This window comes from Bos javanicus, chromosome 15 (genome assembly GCF_032452875.1).
Source record: "Bos javanicus breed banteng chromosome 15, ARS-OSU_banteng_1.0, whole genome shotgun sequence".
Taxonomy (NCBI): domain Eukaryota; kingdom Metazoa; phylum Chordata; class Mammalia; order Artiodactyla; family Bovidae; genus Bos; species Bos javanicus.
This window is the reverse complement of record NC_083882.1, coordinates 52,568,755-52,589,559: the sequence shown is the minus strand read 5'-3', so window position 1 is coordinate 52,589,559 and position 20,805 is coordinate 52,568,755. Positions and strand designations below refer to the sequence as shown.

Sequence of the window (20,805 nt, the reverse complement as noted above, 5' to 3'; positions counted from 1 at the left end):
CCTGCAGCCTCAGCCCTGCCACCGCTTGATGGATACCCTTTCCACTGGGCTGCCACACCCCCCAGCTTTAAAAGAAGCAGAATGAGATGATTTCCAAGGACTCATCCAACCTTTATGTTCCACGTAAGTTCAGTTTCTAGATGCACAATGAGAACATCACACAAAAAAGTCACAGTATTTGAGAAGACTCTACTAAAACAGACCTCTTGGGATGGCCAGAAGTTGAAGATTCAAGCCACTGGACTCTCCACCAGGACAAAACAAACTCCTTCCTCTGGGTTGTAATCTCACTGTGCTGCACCCTTCACTCACTGCCCAGGGAACCCAGCCAAAGCTTTCTATAGTGAGGCAAGTTATTTCTTTGGCCTCTGAGTGGCTTTATGACACAATCTGGCTGAATCTTTGCATTTAATTGCTCATTATGAAGCTGTTTTTCACGACAAAAATACAACCAAGTTACAGAAATTTTGGTTTATAAGGAGAGAGTTGTAATTTGTCCCCAAATCCTACAACTTAACACAACCAGTGTAAGTTTCCTCTTAGAGGCTGTTACCTACCGCTTGATCTGTCAAGAATTAATTCCAGAGGGCGTTTGATTCCTGAACCACTTTCCCCTGGTCCCACTGGCTGAAAACATAAATGCAGTACTTCTGTCTCGTCTGTTTCAGAGAGCCCTGGTCTGGAAATAGTTTACTGGAATGTTATCCTGAAACAACAGAAAGGAACACCTCTTCCACACTGTGTGCTAAACAAATACACATGCTTCTTGTCACTCACTTGCTCCTGTGAACAGCAGGGGAGTGGTTAAGAGACCTGTATTCAAGTCCCTGGGCTTCCTCACTTAGCTGTAACCTTAGACTCATCCTTTCACCCTTCTGGGCCTTGCTTTTATCATCTGTAAAGTGGGAAGGAGAAGACAATACGAGTTTCATAAGAGCCAGGAGAATCGAGTAAGATAATGAGGAGATAAGCTGAAATATTATTGACTGGTGAAATGTGCATCTATAAAAAGAAAACAGCGTGTACCAGACATGGCATTTCACATATCACAGATGGGTCCACACCTCGTGCCACCAGGATTCCTCCAGAGCAGAACTAAGGTCCAAGACCACCTCTGCTCAATCACTGTCCAGTCAGCAACTTACTGCCCCAGACCACGTTCTGGTCATGGAGACACAAATGGCTCAGTTCCCATTCCTGTCACCAGAGGGCTTATGTCTGGTGGGGGTGACTTGGCAACAGCAGTTTGAAGCCAAGGTGCCTCTCCCAGGACAGGGAGATGACCAGGGGCAGTAAGAGCCCAGGACAAGAACCTCTGTCGTGTCTCCCCCTCAAGCCTCAGGCTGGCAGAGGAGGCGGTACTCATGTCTGTACACCAACCTGGGGAAGAGCCAGGTCCCCACTGGTGAGGCCCAGAGCCATGCAGCAGGAAGGGTCTCACAGGTGGGGAAAATCCACCCACTGTGATTTGCCCACGGTCTCAGGAAGACAACTGGGAGTGGAACCTAGAACCTGGCCTCCAGAAGATGGGTCAGCACCTCTGCAGAACCAGGTTCCAGTTTTGAGAAGAGTGAATCAGGAGCCTGGATTCTTATCCTGGTTCTGCTGGTTCCTCTCTGGACCTCAATCCGTATGGACAGCAAGGACAACAGTTTTGAAGGGTTTTTTTATTTTTTATTTTTTATTTATTTGGCTGCATCGGGTCTCAGTTGCGGCACTCAGGACCTCTGTAGCATCACGCGGGGTCTTTTGCTGTGGCTCAGACTCCTTTGTGTGGTTCTTTGACTCCAGAGCACACGGGCTCAGTAGTTGCGTCGTACGGGCTCAGTTGCTCTGCAGCATGTGGAATCTTAGTTCCCTGACCAAGGATCGAACCTGTGCCTCCTACCTTGCAAAGACGACTGGACCACCAGGGAAGTCCCAAAGGTGACAGTTTGGACTTTAGGGAACAAACTCAGGCCAGCAACCTCAGAGTAGGCTGAGTAGCGACTGAACACCTGAGTAGTGACTGGAGAACAGAAACCCAGAGCAGTCTTCCGTACAGGGTTCTGGCCCTGCCCAGGACCGCAAGGACTAGAGGTGCAGCCTGCCCAGCTGGCACCCCTCCGAGCTCTTCCCCTGCATGGCATTACCAACCCTTCTCCTCACACTTGCCTCATCCCCTGGAATGCCTAGGCCCATTTCTGACCCTCCAGACTTGCTCCTTCAGGAAGTATTCCTTCCAAGTAAATTAAGGTGTGCACGTGCTCCCTGAGGTGAGGCAAGCGTGTGCTGCCCCATGAAGAAAGGGAGGCTTGAGGGGAATGGAGGGCACTCTGCCAGGAGTTGAGTCAGGGCATTTCCTGATTACCGCTTCTGTGTCCTCTAAGCCGTCTCCACTGCAGTCCCGGGAGGTGCTTGCCCCAGATGGTGGAACTGGTAACAGCCTTCCAGGATCAAGTTCATGTCCCTCCTGTAGCCCTGCATGTCCCTCAGTTCAAAGGATACTAATCCTCCAGGCTCAGACATAGGCTCCCAGAGCCAGAATGAAGAAGAGAAGATGCAGGGAGGGATTTCAGTAATTTTTTTTTGTTTTTGTTTTTTTTTGACTGGGTTGGATCTTCGTTGCTACATGTAGGCTTGCTCTCGTTGCAGTGAGAGGGGGCTACTCTCTAGTTGCAGTGGACAGGTGTCTCCTTGCAGTGATTTCTCTTGTTGCGGAACACGGGCTCTAGGCAGGCAGGCTTCAGGAGTTTCAGCTTGCAGGCTCTGGAGAACAGGCTCAGTAGATGTGGCACGTGGGCTTAGTTGCCCTGCAGCATGTGGAGCAGTGATCGAACCTGTGACCCTTTCATTGGCTGGTAGATTCCTAGCCACTGGACCACCAGGGAAGTCCAGGGAGCTAGAATCGCCCACCTGGTGGTGGAGGCCGTGGGCACGCCGCTGGAGCATGGCAGGGAATGCCCTATAGCTCTGCTTAACTGGGAGCCCGATTCTCTGATATTTAATAGTTTAAAGACCACAGTCCAGCTGTGCCAGCTCTGGTGACCTCATATCTATCACTTACCCTCGCTGAGCCTTGATCTTCTCATTTGTAAGATAGCTACATCACAAGGTGGTTGGGAGAACAAGTAAGATACTGGATAGAAGGCACAGGGCCTGACAGCTCAGTAATGGCGGCTGCTGGAAGCATTGGTCTTTCCACCCCAGGAGGTGGGAGAATGGCCTCGGCAGACCTAGGCAGCTGCTGACTCCTGGTGGCCGCTAGAGACTTCGACTGTCAGACTTGCTGAGTCCTCGAGTAAGAGAATTTAATCATTTAATAAACATCTCCTGAGGCTTTCTCTGTGCCTCTGAGGCCTGATCCCAGGAGAGTGCTTTGCTCCCATCCTGGCCTCCTTCAAGAGCTCCCTGACCGAGACAGAGGGAGGCAGACCCAAAGCAGGGAGGCACAGAGACGGAGGAGGCTCCTAGCCGGCCTGGCAGGTGAGGAAAGGCTCTCAGTGAGGGGATCCTAAAGGACAAATTTGAATTAGAGGCTGGGCAGGAAGAACATTCTGGGCAGAGAAAACCCTGTGTGAGACACACTGCAGAGCAGCAAGGAGGTGAAGATGCAGCTGAGGCCAGCAGGGCCACATCCTGCGGGTAAGGAGTTTCTCTGCAGGCAGTGGAGAACTTCAAAGGGCCGGATGTGTGACCAACATGCATCCTCAGAAAGTCACTCTGGCTGTGGCAAAAAGGGGTCTAGGTTGGAGAGATAGCAGGTCTAGGAGAAGGTGGCCTGCAGTGGCAGCAGGAATGGAGAGTTAGACACAACAGCCCCAGGACTTTGTGGCCAAGAAGATGTGGGGTGTGAGGGGAAGAGATGATGCCTAGGAGGCAGCTGGGTATGTCACCAGAGCCCAGGGTTGAGCTGGGATCAGCAGAGTGTAGATTTGGGTATGCGGTGTGCCAGGGACTTTACAAATACTAATACACTGAGTCCTTACAACAATCTTTGAGGTAGATATTACTGTTAGCCCCTTTTACAGAGGAGGAAACTAAGGCACAAAGACATGAAGGTAACTTGCTCAAAATCATTCAGCTACTAAATAATAGAGCAGAGATTCAAACCCAGTCTAGCTGCAGAGTCCAGGCTCTTAGCTCTCTCCTGCCCATCCTGGAAATGGTTTTCCAAAACCCTGGGACTGGCAGCAGGACTCCCCAGGGAGGATTCTGTAAGGTAATAAACAGAGGAGGCCAAGAGTTGCAGAGTAAAGCCTTTGACTCTCAATTAGGCAGACCCCCAGAGGTCAGCCCCCATCACTCAGAGATAGGCATCCCCTTCGACACCCGGTGACCAGCAGTGGCTGTCCTTCTGACCCTCCTCCATGCCCTCGGTTGGGGAAGAAAGTGGGGTGCCCAGGTTCCACCCTACTACGTCTGCTCTAGAGGCTTGTCCTGTGGATTAAATCTGTTAAAGTAAGTGAAGGCCCTGGCCCAGCCCATGGCTGTCCTCCCTGACACACGCGGAAGGTATTCCCCACCCACTCCAGGGTCTGCCTCTGGGACACGAACATGGCCCTGTCTAAAGGCAGGCCTGGTGTTCAGAGTACCTGACGTCACTCTGGTTTTTTAGGCTTCTTTCCACAGGGCCCCCTCCAGGCTGTCTCTTGCTCGTCTCTCAGAACTCACATGGTCCCTCCTCAGCCTCAGTCTACCCTGGGCACCTGAAGAGAGGGCCCAAGAACCAGGACTATCTTGGAGCACAGGAGAAACGTCCACGGCTCCAAAACCACTGCCCTTTGCTGCCTCTGGGCCTTTCTTCCTGCTGTCTCCTGATCAGACCGCTCCGCCCCAGCTCTGTATGGAAGGGACTGGAACCAAGCCTGGGTCTCCATGTGCCTCCAGCCAGAGGCTTCTCCATTCCCTAAATGCTGAAGAGAAGCAAGCACATACCAGTTTAAATGCATTTTTTTCCCCCACTTTTGCCAGGAAAGTGAAGAAATAGATAAAAAAACAAAATAATACTGTGATTCCCCCCACACGCACACCAACCCACACCTTGTTTTTAAACCAACAGGCCAGGTCCTGCCAGGCCTTCTTACCCATTAAACACCCTGAGCCACCCCCACCCCGCTGCTAGCCCTGAAGTGTCTGGGGCAGTGGGGAACTCCTCCGGCTTCAGGCTTCGGACTAGAGCCTCAGCTCAGGCAAGGAAGTCGTGGTGCTAGTGCCAGAGCACAACCTTCCTGGCCTGGTCCACGCTCACCACGTGGTTCCCAGAGTAGCACCAGGCCACGGCGTTGACAGCAGCGCTGAGGAGAGGGAGAGACAGGATTCAGGAGCGTCGGGAGCTGGCCCTGCCCCTCCTCACTGGACCTGGGCTGTGTGACGGCCTCTCTGCACCCATCGCCTCACTGTAAAGTGGGCTCTAAGGGCTGTGGTGGGAGTGGACCCAGGTGCACATGGCAAGACTGAGCTGTGAAGGGCTCTGGGGGCAGGGATGGAAGGCATGGGACACGGGCCGGGGGCTCCAGAGCCCAAGCATGTCAGGACCTGGGATCCGCTTAGCAGGACTGGCCGTGGGGCTGGGGTGGTGGTCAGTGGCCATGCTCACCTGTGGGGTCCCCGAAGGCTACTCTCTAGTTTCCCAGTGTCCACGTTCCAGATGTAAAGGGCTCCATCCCAGGACCCTGCTAGGGCATAGCTTCTGTCTGGGCTTCAGGAGCCACAGCAGAGCAAGAGAGAAAAGACCAGAGGTAAGGACATGGACATGCAGACACCCAGACAGACAGGACACACTCAAGCACGGGTGCTCTCATGGACACACCTGAACACGGCTTTGGTCCAGTCAGAACCGCACTTGAAACCATCAGCCCTGAGAATAGACAGGTCAGGATGGAGGGGGCTGCCACTTCCTGCCCTCAGCCCAAAACTTAACGAGCTTCCCCTCTGTCAAGGGCTTCGGCACCTCAGCAGGCCCTGGTCCAGAGGGGCCTCCACGGAGGGCCCCCCACCAACAGGCCTTTCACAGGCCCAGCTGCCCCAGTCAAAGCCACAGGGCCGGTGGACACAAGGCAGGTACCTGAACACCTGGCGGATGTTGCTGACACGCAGGTCAATGACCTTGAGTGTGTCATCTCGGGAACAGCTGAGCAGATGCAGCTGGTCGTGGCTGAGGCTCAGGGAGGTGACCCGGCCTTGCACAGGGATGACCTGGGTGCAGCGGGGCCCCCTGAGGAGCAGGAAAGGAGACGAGGGTGAGGAGCAATCACCATGACAAGGCTGCTCCTGACAGACCAACAAAAGTCCAGAGCCAGCCCTCAGGCCCCAAGGCTGACAACTAATCTCCCACCACAGCCAGCGCCTTCCAGCAGGAACTTACTTGAAGCCAGAGCCCCTGAAACCCTTGAGCCACTAAAAGAAGTACTGGGGGGAAAGCAATGAAAGTCTGTCTTTAAATATGTGAAAGGTAGAGCAAAGGGTTTCAAAGGCAATCGCTACAGATGAGGAAGAAGCAGCCTGAGGCAGGGCTGGCTCTAGCTCTGGTTCTAGCCTTAGCTATTTTTATAAACTATTCAAGCCTGACGCTGGGCTCTTGGGTTCTTTTTGACTAAAAAGTGGTGACTGCGTGGGAACTGTGGTGTTGGAGAAGACTCTGGAGAGTCCCTTGGACTCCAAGGAGATCCAACCAGTCCATCCAAAGGAGTTCAGTCCTGGGTGTTCACTGGAAGGACTGATGCTGAAGCTGAAACTCCAATACTTTGGCCACCTCATGTGAAAAGCTGACTCATTTGAAAAGACCCTGATGCTGGGAAAGATTGAGGGCAGGAGGAGAAGGGGACGACAGAGGATGAGATGATTGGATGCCATCACCAATGCAATGGACATGGGTTTGGGTGAACTCTGGGAGTTGGTGATGGACAGGGAGGCCTGGCATGCTGCAGTTCATGGGGTCGCGAAGAGTTGGACACGACTGAGCGACTGAACTGAACTGAACATGGGACTCGGTTGGCAAGACCCAGCAGAGTATGGTGGTTGGATCAAGGGTCAATAAGGAGGCACAATTCTCCAGAGGCCACAAAGCCTTCAAGGGACCAAGCCTAGCACAGAGGCCACCAGAGCCTCACTTCCCCAAGGTACCCTCAGCTGCTCCATGGCCAGAAAAAGGAAGAGAACACAGGAGCCCTGTCCCACCTCCCCTGCCCACAGCCTGCACCTATCACCTGCTGTCCCAGAACCGGATCTTCTGGTCATTGTGACCACTAATGATGATATGGTCCCCACACACCACGTCGTTACAGTAGGAAAGGACATTGATGGTCCTGGAACCTAAACCAAGGAGTAGAGAGAACCCTGGACTCAGAGAAGGATTATGAGCCAGCCCACTGGACGTGTGGAGATGCTGAAGCCCAGAAGCCCCAGAGGTACAGTGTCCTCCCAGAACTAGAACCCAGGCCCCTGTTTTCCAGCCCAAAGCCTGAGGTAACCAAGAAACCAGGAAAAGCGTCACCAATGGAGGACGCAAGAGGAGCCTTAGGAGGTTTCATCCCAAATGCCTGTAAGTCTTGGAGCCCCTCCCAGAGATCAGGTTGCAGCCCCCCATGGCCCGGCCTGCAAGGGTCCTGGTGAGGGGAGAAGGGGAGGGCTGGGCCTCACAGTAGGCTCGGCAGAGGTCCCACTCCTTCACTGTTCGGTCCCGGCTCCCGGTCACTGCCTGGTGCCTCGTCAGCTTGAATTTGGCAGCCGTCACCTTGTCTGTGTGTCCAGATAGTGTCTCCTGTGCATCCCAGGGAAGTGTCAAGGGCATGGCCAAGACCCTGTCAGCAACCCCTCCACCCGAGGCATGACCCCTGACCCCCAGGCTGCCTCCGCAGTCAGACCTCACCTTGGACTGTGCCTCCCCAACTTTCCAGAGCTGGGCGGCCTTATTGTAAGTAGCTGCCAGTAGCTGGGAGCCCTGGGGAGAAGGGACAGGAAAGAAGAGATCCTGGGCCTGGCCAGAAAGCTGGAGTCGGGCCGCCTCAGCGCTTCCCCTGGCCCAGGTCACCCAGGCAGGCAAAGGAGAATCAAGGCCAAGGATAAATCAAGGATTTATCCAGGCACCCTCTCAGGACACATGGCTCTAGGATACCCATGATGTTCCCCCAGAGCCCCACCTGCCCGGTGTGGAGACTCGGGGAGGGGCATCCCATGCCACCCAGGTCCTCTCACCGAGGGGTCAAAGTCCACACTGGTGATGCTGCCGCCAGCTCCTTCAAGAGTCTGGTTGGCCTTCAGGTGCCCTGGGGGGACCAGGGGAAGGAACAAGCAAAATGAAGTCACTAATCTCATGAAACGGAGGAGCCTGTACTGTGAGTGGGAAGATGAATCTCTCCCAAGTTAGAGGACAGAATTGCTGGGTCTGTTCTTGGGGGTCGGGGGACTCTAGCTAGAGGCTGCACCTTCCTGAACTGCCAGCAGGGGGCTGCAGGTCACCTCACAGATGTCCGGAGAGGACTAGAGAGAAGGGACTGTCCCTAGGTCACACAGCAAGCCAGGCCAGGCAGCTGGGGACTTGCCTCCTCCAAGAAGCCTCTAGGAGCCAGCGTTCGCTCCCCAGTGCTCCCCCATCTTCAGAGCACAGAGCAGACAGCTAACACGTGTCTCAGAACTGAGTTGAGAGCTCAGTGATGCTAGGTGGCCTGGTGGACCCAAGAGACCTGCTCAAGGGTCTATCCCCGTAGCATGTCCTGACATGGTATCCTCACCACCCCAACAGGGACCATCTGAGCTGAGCCCTGCCCACCGTGCAGGCCTCGACTCCAGGAGGTGAGAGGCTCTGCCCTTCTTAGGAGCACTGAGCCCAGAACTCTTGCCAAGGGGTCATCTGGCCACTACCCACAAGGATGACCGGGTGAGGAAACACAAAGAGACCCAACACCTTTCCCAAGGAGCAAGCTGAGAGTGAGGTCTGGAGAGAAAGGACTGAGCTTGCCTGAGGGCAGCGACCCTCACCTCCCACGACATTCCAGAGGAGGATGAGGCGGTCAGCCCCTCCGGTAGCCAGGAGGCTGCTGTTGGGGCCAAAACGAACAGCACTGACCTCGGAGAGGTGGGCATCCTGTGAGGAAAAAGGGAGGTCAGTGCTCCTGGTCCTCGCCACACACGCCTCTTTGTGCACACTCACAGCCAGCTCTCTGTCACCATCCTTGCACACATGAGGTCTCTCTCTGAACTCAAGTTTCAAACTTGGCCCCACGCCTCCTCCCATGTTCCCAGTACTCCCCTACCTGGCCTCCTGTCTCTCCCTCTCGTTATAAAATGCCGAAGGGCTCCCAGCACAAGCTGTAGGAGGAAAACTGCTCCCACTGAAGGGCCTATCCTTGCTTCCCCAGCCTCCTGAGACTGCTCCTGGGACCGGCACTCCCATATGGTACCCCATGCACTTGGCCCAGCTCCTCCTTACCAGCACATCATGAGCTTGGGTGGGAAGTCGGGTGGTCACATACACGGGGATGCTCTGGTATCGCTGCTCAGGGGCTCCCCCGATTGAGTGGCCTCTTCTCTTCTTGAAACTGGAGGAGGGGGTCAGGAGGGCATTCAGCAAGGCCTTCTGAGAAGGAGAAGGCCCTTCAAGCTCTCCTGAAGCAACAGCAACAGGAAGCAGACACAGAAGGCGGCAGAACATGGCCAGCGGCACTGAGACAAGTACAGAGGCAGGACGGGGTTGGTGGGCCCTGAGAAACCTCGGAGCACTGCTTGGTTGACACTGTGACCCTGAACGAAGCCCTGACATTTCTGAGCCTGTTTCCCAAATGAGTGGTAGTTCCTGTCTGACCTCACCTTGGAGCCCTTGGTCCCCTGTGAGGACCCTGGATGAAGGACAGAGCCCAGAAGACAGCCAGGCAGGGGCTAGGAATGAGGCCATGCACCCAGCTCCTGCCTCGGGCTCAGCAGAGACACACACACAGTGCTGGAAAGAGTATGGAAGGACAGACCAGGACTCATACACAGCCCAGGCCTGGGCTCCAGGAGTCTGACACAGGCATCCAAGGCGCCCAACACCTTCACACACACGGCGCTGCACACACACTTACTCCAGAAGCCCCTTCACTACATCCACACAGCGGGACATCGTCAGGGAGGTGGCAGAGGCTGACCTGGGGCAGAATTGAGAGAGATGTTTAAGGGACTGGCCGGTGGGTGTGTGGACCGCAGTCACTCATCCCTACACTCTTGAGCCAGAAGAACTTACTCCTCCAACGCCAGGAGAGCACGGTGACCCAGGGCAGTCCCAGGAAGGTGGAGGAGGGCAGGGATTTGGAATGAAGTCTCCCAGTTTCACCATGATAGGTAAAAACTGCCTCACCACCCAGGTGCCCCCCAACAAAATTCATGGGAGGCTGAGCTGGGACCTGTGGGGTAGGATGGAGGTGCCCTCAACCTGAGATAGCACAAGGCTGGGGACAGGGGTGTGGGGAAACCTAGACCCCAGAAATACCCAGGAAAGCATGTGTCCTGAGATGACCCGGCCCACCAGGGCTGCCAAGGCTTTGAGGACCAGCATCTCATGCCCCTCCCCAGGGTTCCTTCACCACCCTGAGGCCTGGACACCAGCCACCTGCAAGAAAGGGCTAGAGGAGGGGGGCAGTTTCAATGCCAGGCAAATCAAGATAGATGGGGGAGATGGAGGGAGGGGCACCCAAGGACTGAAGCCTCAATCAGGTCCCACCCATGTGAGTTCACATCTACACATGCTTCACACGCATTCAGGTACGCTCACCTAAGTCTGTACACATACATGCTCTGATGTCCCCATGTGTGTACACGCATGCTTGTGACAGCTGAGCCTTGGGCCTTGCCCACAAGCTCCCTCCTGTCACCGTCTTTCACCAACCTGCCATCCCAACCCCAGAGCTCTGGTCTTAGGAAGGAGGAAAAAGGAGAGGACAAAGGTTGGAGTCCCTGGCGTGGCACTGACCCCAAGGGGCTCCAGGTACTGAAGTTTCAGCTGCCCTGGGGTCCAAGAGTACCCCAGTCTCTCCGCAAAGCCCTCTCAACCCAAAGGCTGGCCCAAGGTCCTTTAGGAAGACTGGAGGGGCCCAGCTCTGAGCTCGGGATAGTCCTCACCTTAGAAAGATTGAAGGGGGCCAGCTCAGAGTGCTGGGACAGTCCTCACCTGAAGGGCCGCTTCCATTTCTCACCAGCCTCACTCTCCAGGGACCCTGGCTTAGCAGCCACGACCAGAGTTTCTGCTTCCTCTCTGATCCCATCGCCTAGTGTGTCTGGGCTCCTGGGAGAGAGAATGAAGCTTAGGACGACTAAGGGACCAGGCCAGCCGCTCCGTGCCCCTGCGCCCTACTCGGTGAAGACTGGCATCCCCAGAGACGAGGGTCAGTGCGGGAGCATGTGTGGTGGGCGCAGATGCTGGCTCCTATGACCACCTGTTTCCGCACGTGTCCTGGGCTCAGTCTCCCTGGGGGCTTCGGCACGGTGACTGTGCACACTTGTGGTCAGGTGCACAGATGGCTGCAGGCAGGTGGGGGCAGGGTAGAACAGCAGCGGCCCGGGGCTGGGGGCGGGGGGGTGGGGGTGGGAAGGGCACTGCAGAGCCCCCAGCGGAGGCTCGTCAGACAGGTCCCCGGCGCATCCCCGTTCTTACTCGCTTATGCTCACTGTCCGCTTAGCTGCCTTCTTCAGCTCCTGGGACACCCGCGCTTGCTTGGCCCTGGGATAGAAAAGCCTCCAGAGTCGGGTGGTTCACGTGTCGGGACAGGGGGGTCGGGCCCCTCCCTACCAGGACAGCTCGCCTCCCAGACTGACCCCCGGGGCGCTCTCACCTTTCCCTGCGCTCATTGCGTAGGTTGCGCTCGGCGGCGGCGCGCGCCTTGCGCTGCACCAGCCGCTCCAGCAGGTCGCGCGCCTCCTCCTCGAGCCTGCGCAGAGCCGCCTCCTGGTGCCCAACGCGCGCGCGCAGCGCCTCGTAAGCCGCCCGCTGCTCCTCATTCAGCGCGCGCCGCGCGTGCACCTGTCCGGCCTTCTTCGCGCGAACCTCCTCCAGCTGCTCCACGCGGGCCTTCAGAGCTGCCAGCCTAGAGGACCGGGATCATCTCAGTCACCACCCTGGGGGAACCGGTCTGAGAGCTGAGACAGACTTGCTCCTGGCCACGCGGCCAGCGCGGAGGCTAAGCCACGTCTCCCTCGAAGTCCTGCAGCTCCCGGCCTCTGCGACCAGCCACAGGCCTAGGGGGCGTTACGCTGTCGGGCCCTTCTGGAGACCCGCGGGGTGACCCCGCGCCCCCCACCCCGGCAGTGATGGCCTGGAGCCTCCCCGAGGTGCGCCCCGCCCGCGCCTCACCTGCTCTGCCGCTCCTCCAGCTGCGACTCCAAAGTGCCCAGGGTCGCGCTCTTCTCCACCACCTGGTAGGCCATCTGCAGCGGCGGAGGCGCGGGACAGGTAGGCATGGGCGCCTCTGGGCAGAGCCTCCGGCCCCTCTCCAGCGGGAGAGACTGGTAGGACGGGGTGTGCCTCTCTTCCCACCCGCCCCCTACCTCAGCAGAAAGCTGAGAAGCAGACAGCTAAGGCATGAAGCACAGGAATACACGGCTGTTTCAGGGATCAACGGAAGGGCCTTAGGCTCTGTAGCCTAACACCTGAGTTTCACTCCTTGCATCACCACTTTCTCTGTGACCCGCGGTAGTGATTTAACCGCTCTGAACCTGTCCAACGTGAATAGTAGTGCTTACCTCGTAGGGTAACACTGAATTACTATAAGGAATAGTATTTCAAATAATGGTGACTGGTTATGTAGCACTTAACATGTGCTGGGTCTTGTTCTGAGCACTCTACAGTACCAACTCTTTTATAATCTGGTAGTTACTGCCATTCTCCCCAGTTTACAGATGAGGACATTGACACTTCTCTAGTTAAGTGTCTTGCCCAAAGTCATACAGCTAAGTGGCAGAACTGATATCTGAACCCAGGCCACCTAACATGCTGCAAGTAAAGGGCTGCAAGTGTTCAAGGGATGTGTGTTCTGTTCCCCACCTCTCCAAGCCTTGGCTTACCAAGCATAAGTCCCAGAGAGCAACAAGATGCTCTGAGCAGAGGCACGCAGGCTAAGAACAGGAATGGACTGTGCGAGCACAGGGCCCAGACTGAATACTGGAGCTGCCCCCCAGCCCCAGAGTCCGGGGAGGGTCATCTCATCTGTCCCCCGCCTTACTGAACCATCCATCCAAGAGCCAAGAGCTGGGGAAAGCACAGAGCTGAAGGGTCAGTGAGAGAGACAGATGCTTAGAGAAGCAGTGCCCAGCGCAGTGGCAAGAGGAACATGAAAGCACTGAAGCTGGGGGCTCTTGCTACTAACCCGTCCCTGAGCTCTTCCTCGCATGGGCCTGGTGCTAGATGGACTGAGGAGCAAGGCTGGTGTCTGCCTGCACTGACTCCCTGTGTGTGGGCTGGGGTAGGGGCCTTGCACATTCAGGGTCTATAACTGGCCCAGGTTTTTTCTTTTTTAATATTTATTTAGATGTGCCAGGTCTTAGCTGCAGCACATGAGATCTCAGTTGCGGCATACAGGATCTAGTTCCCTGAACAAGAATCGAACCTGCACCCCCTGCATTAGGAGGCATGGAGTCTTAGCCACTGGACCACCAGGGAAGCCCCTGGCCCAGTTTATAACATTTATAATTCCTTCCACCATTAAACAATCTGACCCTCGCTTCTGTTTCCTCACCTATCATATACTTTCATTGATGTTTTGGGATTCAGTATTTTTTGATGCTTTTCAAAATCCAAATAATAGAGGTGGAAAACAGATTAGTGGTTAGGAGTTAGGGATTGTCTGAGGAGAGGGCTGAGTTGTGACTAAAACAGGGTGGTCATGAACTTGTGCTATATCTTGATGGGCACACAGATCTACACAGGTGGCAAAATGACAAAGAACTGTATACACGTCATCCTAACATCTACTCCCTGACTGTGTGTGCTATAGTCAGGCATAAGATGTGACCACTGGGAGGTACTGGGTAAATGGCTGCACAGGACCTCTCTGTGCTGTCTTTGCAACTTCCGGTGGATCTAAAATTATTTCAGTAAAAAGTTAAAATGATAACACATGTTTGTTGTGATATGTGAAACAGGACTAAGAATTAAAGAAAAAGTCTCTCCTTGTCCCTTGGCATATCCAATGGGAACTGACTGGTTTGTGGCTGAGGATGTCATGAGGAGGCAGTGCTGAGGACAAGGGGCGCCTGGAAGTATCCCAGACAAGGGGACCAGCAGCTCAGGACAAGAGAGGGGCAGGAAATGCAACCTGAGGCTGGAGAACCCAACTGGGGAGCCAGGCTAAGCTTTGGAGAATAGGCACCAAACTGATAATGGGGAGAGTGGCGAAAGGGGCTTTTACTTTTTTACTCTATGGACTTCTGTTCTCTTGAAATGTTCACAACAAGCATGTATTTGTGTATTACTTGTCTTTTTTAATAGAGATCATTGTTTATTATAAAAAATATATCACTCTGAGTACTGAATGGAGAAAGGACAGGGTGCCAAAAGAGGAGTTATCCAGAGAGTAATGAGAATAACTTGGACCAGGTCAGATGGGGTACAGGAAGTAGAAGTTGATGGATTTGGAGGCAGGATCCATGAGCTGGTGACTAGCTCAGGATGGATGGAAGGTTGCAATGGATGGAAGGGCAGTGGTGACCCTGGGTTTCCTGACTGATAACTACCAATGGAGGGGGGAATGATCTACCTCATTTTCTTAAGTATCCTTTAAAAAAAAAAAAAAAAAAAAAAACTATTTAGGTGTGTCTTTGTTGTGGCATGTGGGATCTAATTCCTTGACCAGGGATCAAACCCAGGCCCCTTGCATTGGGAGAGTGGAGTTAATTTAGCCACTGGACCACCAGGGAAGTCCCAATTGTTGACTGAACAATTGTTGTTCAGTCACTAAGTCATGTCCGACTCTTTGTGACCGCATGAACTGCAGCACGCCAGGCTTCCCTGTCCTTCATTATCTCCCTGAGTTTGCTCAAACTCATGTCCACTGAGTCAGTGATGCCATCCAACCATCTCATCCTCTGTCACCCCCTTCTTCTCTTGCCCTCAATCTTTCCCAGTATCAGGGTCTTTCCCAGTGAGTTGGCTCTTTGCATCAGATGGCCAAAGTATCTACCTCATTTATCACCTGCTGCTGCTGCTGCTGCTAAGTTGCTTTAGTCCTGTCCGACTCTGTGTGACCCCATGGACGGCAGCCCACCAGGCTCCCCTGTCCCTGGGATTCTCCAGGCAAGAATACTGGAGTGGGTTGCCATTTCCTTCTCCAATGCATGAAAGTGAAAAGTGAAAGTGAAGTCGTTCAGTTGTGTCCGACTCTTAGCGACCCCATGGACTGCAGCCTACCAGGCTCCTCCGTCCATGGGATTTTCCAGGCAAGAGTACTGGAGTGGGGTGCCATTGCCTTCTCCGCATTTATCACCTAGTCTATAAATATTCATCAGCATGGACTGTGGAGACAGGCCCCAGAGATATAATGGACAAAGCAAAGATAGCTCAATCCTTGGGGTGCTCACAGCCCAGAAAGGGGCTCAGATGTTTGAGAATCACCTCTTAAATGTGGCTGCAACTACAGTAGGGGCTCTGAGGGAGGGGCTCTCCCTGGGTTCATAGTCCCAGCTGGACATTAGTTGAGCAAGTGACCTGGCAATCCTTCAAGCTAGGCTTCAGCAGTATGTGAACCAAGAACTTCCAGATCTATAAGCTCAGTTTAGAAAAGACGGAGGAACCAGAGATCAAATTGCCAACATTCACTGGATCATAGAGAAAGCAAGGAAATTCCATAAAGACATCTATCTCTGCTTCATTGACTACCCTAAAGCCTTTGATTGCATGGATCACAACAAACTGTGGAAAATTCTTAAAGAGATGGGAATACAAGACCACCTTACCTGCCTCCTGAGAAAACCTGTATGTGGGTCAAGAAGCAACAGTTAGAACCAGATATGGAATAATGGACTGGTTACAAATTGGGAAACAGGTATGTGAAGACTGTATATTGTCACCCTGCTTACTTAACTTTTATGCAGAGTACATCATGTGAAATGCCAGGCTCGATGAAGCACAAGATGGAATCGTAAATTGCCAGGAGAAATATCAACAACTTGAGATATGCAGATGATACCTCCCTAAAGGCAGAAAGTGAAGAGGAACTAAAGAGCTTCTTGATGAAGGTGAAAGAGGAAAGTGAAAAGGCTGGCTTAAAACTCAACATTCAAAAAATGAAGATCATGGCCTCTGGTCCCATCACTTCATGGGGAAACAATGGAAACAATGACAGATTTTATTTTCTTGGGCTCCAAAATCACTGCAGATGGTGACTGCAGCCATGAAATTAAAAGATGCTTGCTTGCTGGAAGGAAAGCTATGACAAACCTAGACAGTGTATTAAAAAGCAGACATCTGTTGATGTATGGCAGAAACTAACACAAAATGTAAAGCAATTATCCATCAATTAAAAATAAATACTTTTTTTAAGTAAAAAAAAAAAATGCAGAGACATCACTTTGCCAATGAAAGTCCATATAGGCAAAGCTATGGTTTTTCTAGTAGTCATGTATGGATGTAAAATTTGGACCATAAAGAAGGCTGGGCACCAAAGAATTGATGCTTTTGAATTGTAGTGTTGGAGAAGACTCTTGAGAGTCCCTTGGACTGAAAGGAGATCAAACCAGTTGATCCAAAGGAAAAAAAAAAAAAACCCTAAATATTCATTGGAAGGACTGATGCTGAAGCTGACACTCCAATACTTCGGTCACCTGATGCAAAGAGCTGACTCATTGGAAAAGTCCCTGATGCTGGGAAAGACTGAGGGCAGGAGAAGAGGATGACAGAAGATGAGATAGTTGGATGGTATCAATAACTCAATGGACTTGAGTTTGAGCAAAAGCTGGGAGACAGCAAAGGACAGGGAAGCCTAGTGTGCTGCAGTCCATGGGGTTGCAAAGAGTTGGACACAGCTTAGTGACTGAACAACAACATCTAGGTAGGTATTTAATGGCTCCTCAGCCTCCTCCAGTGGACTAGAAGGTTCATGGGGCCAGGTCTTGTTTACTGCTGCACTGACTGTGCCTTGAATATAGTACTTGTCAATAAATATTTGTTGACAGAATAAATGGAGATCAAAGAAAGCAGATTCGTGTAGGAGGGAGTTCAGATCCTGGCTCTACCTCTCAAAGCCTCTGCTTCCTCTGAAACCATAAAGTAGAGGATTAGCTGAAGTAACACTTAACCCAGTATCATCAATGTGGTGTTGACCATATTATTACAGGGGCGACGATGAGTCTGGTTTTAGATATGAAGTCCAAAAAGCAGCTGAGAAAGAGTCTGGAGCTCCTAAGAGAAACCTGAGCTACAGATGGATCTGGGAGTTAGCAAACACAGAAAGTCCACAGGAGTCAGTGAACCCACCCAAGTTCTAAAGAACACCCACATCTACAGGGAGGGGGATAAAGAGGAGGGAAAGTAGCTTCCCAAAAAGGAAGTTCAGAAGCAACAAAAGCCAAGAGACACCATGGCAGCAGGAGAGGTGGGGGGGGGGGTGGTCAGTATCAGGTAGAGGTAGCACACCCCGCCATGGAGGTGGACCACCTTATTTTCAGTCTGCAAATGTGTATTGAGCGTCAGCTGGTGCTGGGCCCCAGGGTTTGCAGGGCAAGTGATGAGCAGAGCAGGCTGAACCATCCAAGGGGAACAGAGGCTGCCTGTTTCCTGCACACCTCACACTCCTCCCCGAGCTCTCACCTCACTTCCTCCAGCTGCTGTTGGAGCCCACTTCATCCTAGGCTGCCAGGGCCAAGCTCGAGAGCACTCTGAGCCCTGTCTGGTCTCAAGGCATTGGACTTGGGGAATCTCCCTCACTTGCTGGCTCCCTTGGACCACATCTCCCAGCCTCAAAGTTCTGGATCCTGGGCCCACCCCATTCTCTCTCAGACCCCTGCCCCGCCTACCTCTCCACACACCAGCCGGAGCCCCTCCGCCTCCTCTTGCCACTTCACCCTCAGAGCTGCTGGTGATAGGCCTTGGTGTGACTCCTTCTCCCTGCCAACCAATCAGAGTGGTGTTCATTTTCCCACCGTTCATCCAGAGGATGCGTGTGAAAAGTCTGAAGCCAGAGCTATGCATTTTCTCCTGAGGAAGGTGGGAGCCCAAAAGTCAGCAGATGAAAGATCAAATCTCCAGGAACTGGAGCTGCCCATGACTCCTCTGCTCTGGGCTTGCCCCAGAGTTCCCCTGCCAGGACCCCTCTCAAGAAGCATCTCCCAACTCTGAGCCCCAGCCCATCCCTGGTTCTCATTTTCACTCCTTCTTTGAAATAGGTGGCTTCATGTACTTTCTGTAGGCATCAGGTGAGAAGCAGGCAAACAGAAAGACAGATGTGCAGAGGGGTTGAGGGGGAGGGGTGGGATAAAGGCAGAGAGATGAACTGAGAAGGACATTCTAAGCAGCTGGCCTGGGGGAAGGCTCAAGAGCCTGCCTCCCCCTCCCCTGGGTAGCAGCCAAGGGCCAATGAGGTGCCAGGGAGAGAATGAACCCAGCAGAGGTGGTGGGGGCAGGGCCGGGGCACAGGAAGCCCATTGTGACCACAGACACAAACACTCACCAGGGACCCTGGTGGACAGAGGGAGTGACATCGTCTGGCTCTGGCTGCAGCTCCTCTGAGAATCGGGCCAGCAGCTCAGCTTTCTCCAGGAGGCGGTTATCTAGGGGTGCAAAAGGGTGAGCCTGGAGCAAAGATGGACACTTTCCAGCAGACCCCAGGCAGACAAGCTACCTCTCTGGCTGGGAGGGCTGCAGGAGTCCAGTGATGCAGAAGGGGGAGCCACTGGCAGGCTGGGCTCTGCCTTGCCTGCAGGGGATGAGTGTAGCTCCATCAGGACCTCCAGCCCTTGCACAGCCTCCTAAGAGCATAACCCCCAGACCCTCCCAGGAGAAGACCTGCTCTCCCAGGGACAGAGAAGGACACCCATTAGGGGAAAGGAGATAGCTGGCCAACGCCTGCTGAGGGTCTCAAGGGAAGGAAGGGGCCAGGGATTGATTCAACCTCCCCCAAGACAGGGCCTGGCCCTAGAGTGATGAAACAAACTAAGCTCCACTAGCCTGTGGCCTTTGGCAAGATACTTCCCTTCCAGGAGCTCTAACTTTCTGTAGCAGTACTAAAAAACAGTCCTGACTTCCCCTGGGTTGTTGTAAGTTTCCCCTCAGGCCAGAACAGAAAGTTCTTGAGTTTGGTAGTTTCTGTTACAGACCCTGGAATACAGCCCCTCCACCCCATCCCTGGTCATTTCCTCTTTTCTCATCAGTTTCAGGGTGGGGTAGAGGTGAGGCCCAGGCCTGACTCCTCAGCCCCTTTCCCTCTCCCTGTTCCCTACTGGTCACCTAGGTCAATCACCTAGGTTGCTGGATCACCTAAGTTGCCGGCCTTGTTCTCACACAAAACCCCACCCCAAGCCCCAGGGCACTGTTCTGGCCCCCCTAGCAAATCTAAAGAGGATGCCATTTTGCCCACTTTATGAGTGAGAAATCTGAGGTTTAGGGTTAAGATTTGTCCAAGACCACAAAGAAGACTGGACCTGCAATGTCTCTGAGTTCAGCCCTCCAGGATCACTCCACTCCCACAGATTTGCAGCTCCCAGTGGGTCGGTGGGGGTGACTCTCTCTCATATTGGAGGGTTCCATTGTCCATTAGAGCAGTGGAGAAGTGAGGCTGCCTACAGGTAGAGGGCTGGCCTCACATCCCCAGAGAGGATCAACAGCTTGGAAGGTTGCAAAGAAGTGTCCCAGGACAAGAGCAATAAGTTCAGTTGTGAGGCTGGGGGAGATGGTTAAGCAGCAGCCAAGATTAGGACCAGTGTTGGAGCTGGAGGGACTGTGGTTAGACTTTGAACCTCAGACATACAATCTCAGATAACCAGAGGTGCACACACAGATGCACACTTGCTCATCCTGGCTTGAACTGCCACACCCCTTCCTGACCAGCTCCCCAGAAACAATTCTCAGAATCTGACTTCCCCAGGCTCAGCCACCTCCCTCTGCAGCCTGGAGCCCCTACTTCCCCCTCAGGCTGGGGTTGGTTGGGCACCGAGATGCTCCAAAAACCTGAACCAGGATCACCTGTCTGTGGCGAAACCTCGGACTCTGAGCTCCCTCTCTAGAGATTCAGAGTTTAGAAGTAGCTGTTCTGGCCAGTCCCGAGATCTTTCACTGTGCTTATAGGGACCAAATGGGCTGATAGGTCCTGGGGATTTCCCAGGAAGGGGAAGGCTAAGAGACCCTAAAAATCCAACACTCGCTTATGAACCCGTGCATAGGAAGCCCAGCCCATCCCAGGCCCTGAGGGGCGAGAAAGAGGGGGAGAACCAGGAGGGAGCTCGGTCCAGGAGAGGGGGGTTCGCCGCAGAGCCTGGATCGGAAAAGGTAGGAACGCTGGCTAGTCGGAGATGGGGCGTAATAGATAGAGGGGCCAGAAGGCCCCAGGCTTCGGAGGCGACCAGGCATCGGTGCACTTGAGTCACAACCGGAAGAGCCAGCCAAACCCTCTCCCCGGGCCGGAGCCCCATCCCCTCGACGGTCCCCGGGCGCAGTGCACTCACAGGCCGGCACCAGCTCCAGGAATAGGGCCTTTTGCGTTCGATCCCGCTGTCGAAGCTGCCGCACGATGTGGCGCTTCCAGCGGGCGACGGGGGCGCCGAGGACGCCGGGCCCCTCCATGGCCGCCCTCTCCGGCCAGCACCGCGCGCGGTTCTAGTCTAGGGAGGCGCGGCCGAGCAGGGGCGGGGCCCCGAGGGGACTCCGTGACG

The 20,805-nt window shown here is 53.9% G+C and overlaps 1 protein-coding gene across 2 annotated transcripts; it reads right to left on the bottom strand.

Annotated features, from left to right (window-relative positions):
- Positions 1–90: 90 nt before the first annotated feature.
- ATG16L2 (autophagy related 16 like 2) lies at positions 91–20,796 on the bottom strand. Of its 2 annotated transcripts, XM_061380759.1 has the most exons (18): positions 20,599–20,796; positions 18,609–18,708; positions 17,956–18,046; positions 12,302–12,375; positions 11,784–12,035; positions 11,606–11,671; positions 11,123–11,236; positions 10,041–10,103; positions 9,410–9,518; positions 8,959–9,064; positions 8,176–8,246; positions 7,850–7,921; positions 7,621–7,741; positions 7,188–7,293; positions 6,047–6,196; positions 5,792–5,839; positions 5,579–5,680; positions 91–5,276 (listed from the first exon to the last, which is right to left on the bottom strand). In XM_061380759.1, the coding sequence occupies exons 1-18, from the start codon at positions 20,714–20,716 to the stop codon at positions 5,189–5,191; spliced, it is 1,851 nt and encodes a 616-aa protein (XP_061236743.1). In that variant the 5' UTR covers positions 20,717–20,796; the 3' UTR covers positions 91–5,188. The 2 variants fall into 2 exon arrangements, with proteins under 2 accessions (XP_061236743.1, XP_061236744.1); XM_061380760.1 differs by lacking the exon at positions 10,041–10,103.
- Positions 20,797–20,805: the final 9 nt, after the last annotated feature.

Coding starts and splice junctions, on each gene's coding strand:
- ATG16L2 (XM_061380759.1), bottom strand. CDS start 20,716: ATGGAGGGGCCCGGCGTCCTCGGCGCCCCCGTCGCCCGCTGGAAGCGC. Junction 9,065..9,409: donor CCCAAGCTCATGATGTGCTG/GTAAGGAGGAGC, acceptor TTTTCCTCACAG/GATGCCCACCTCTCCGAGGT. Junction 5,681..5,791: donor TGGACCAAAGCCGTGTTCAG/GTGTGTCCATGA, acceptor TGGCTCCTGAAG/CCCAGACAGAAGCTATGCCC.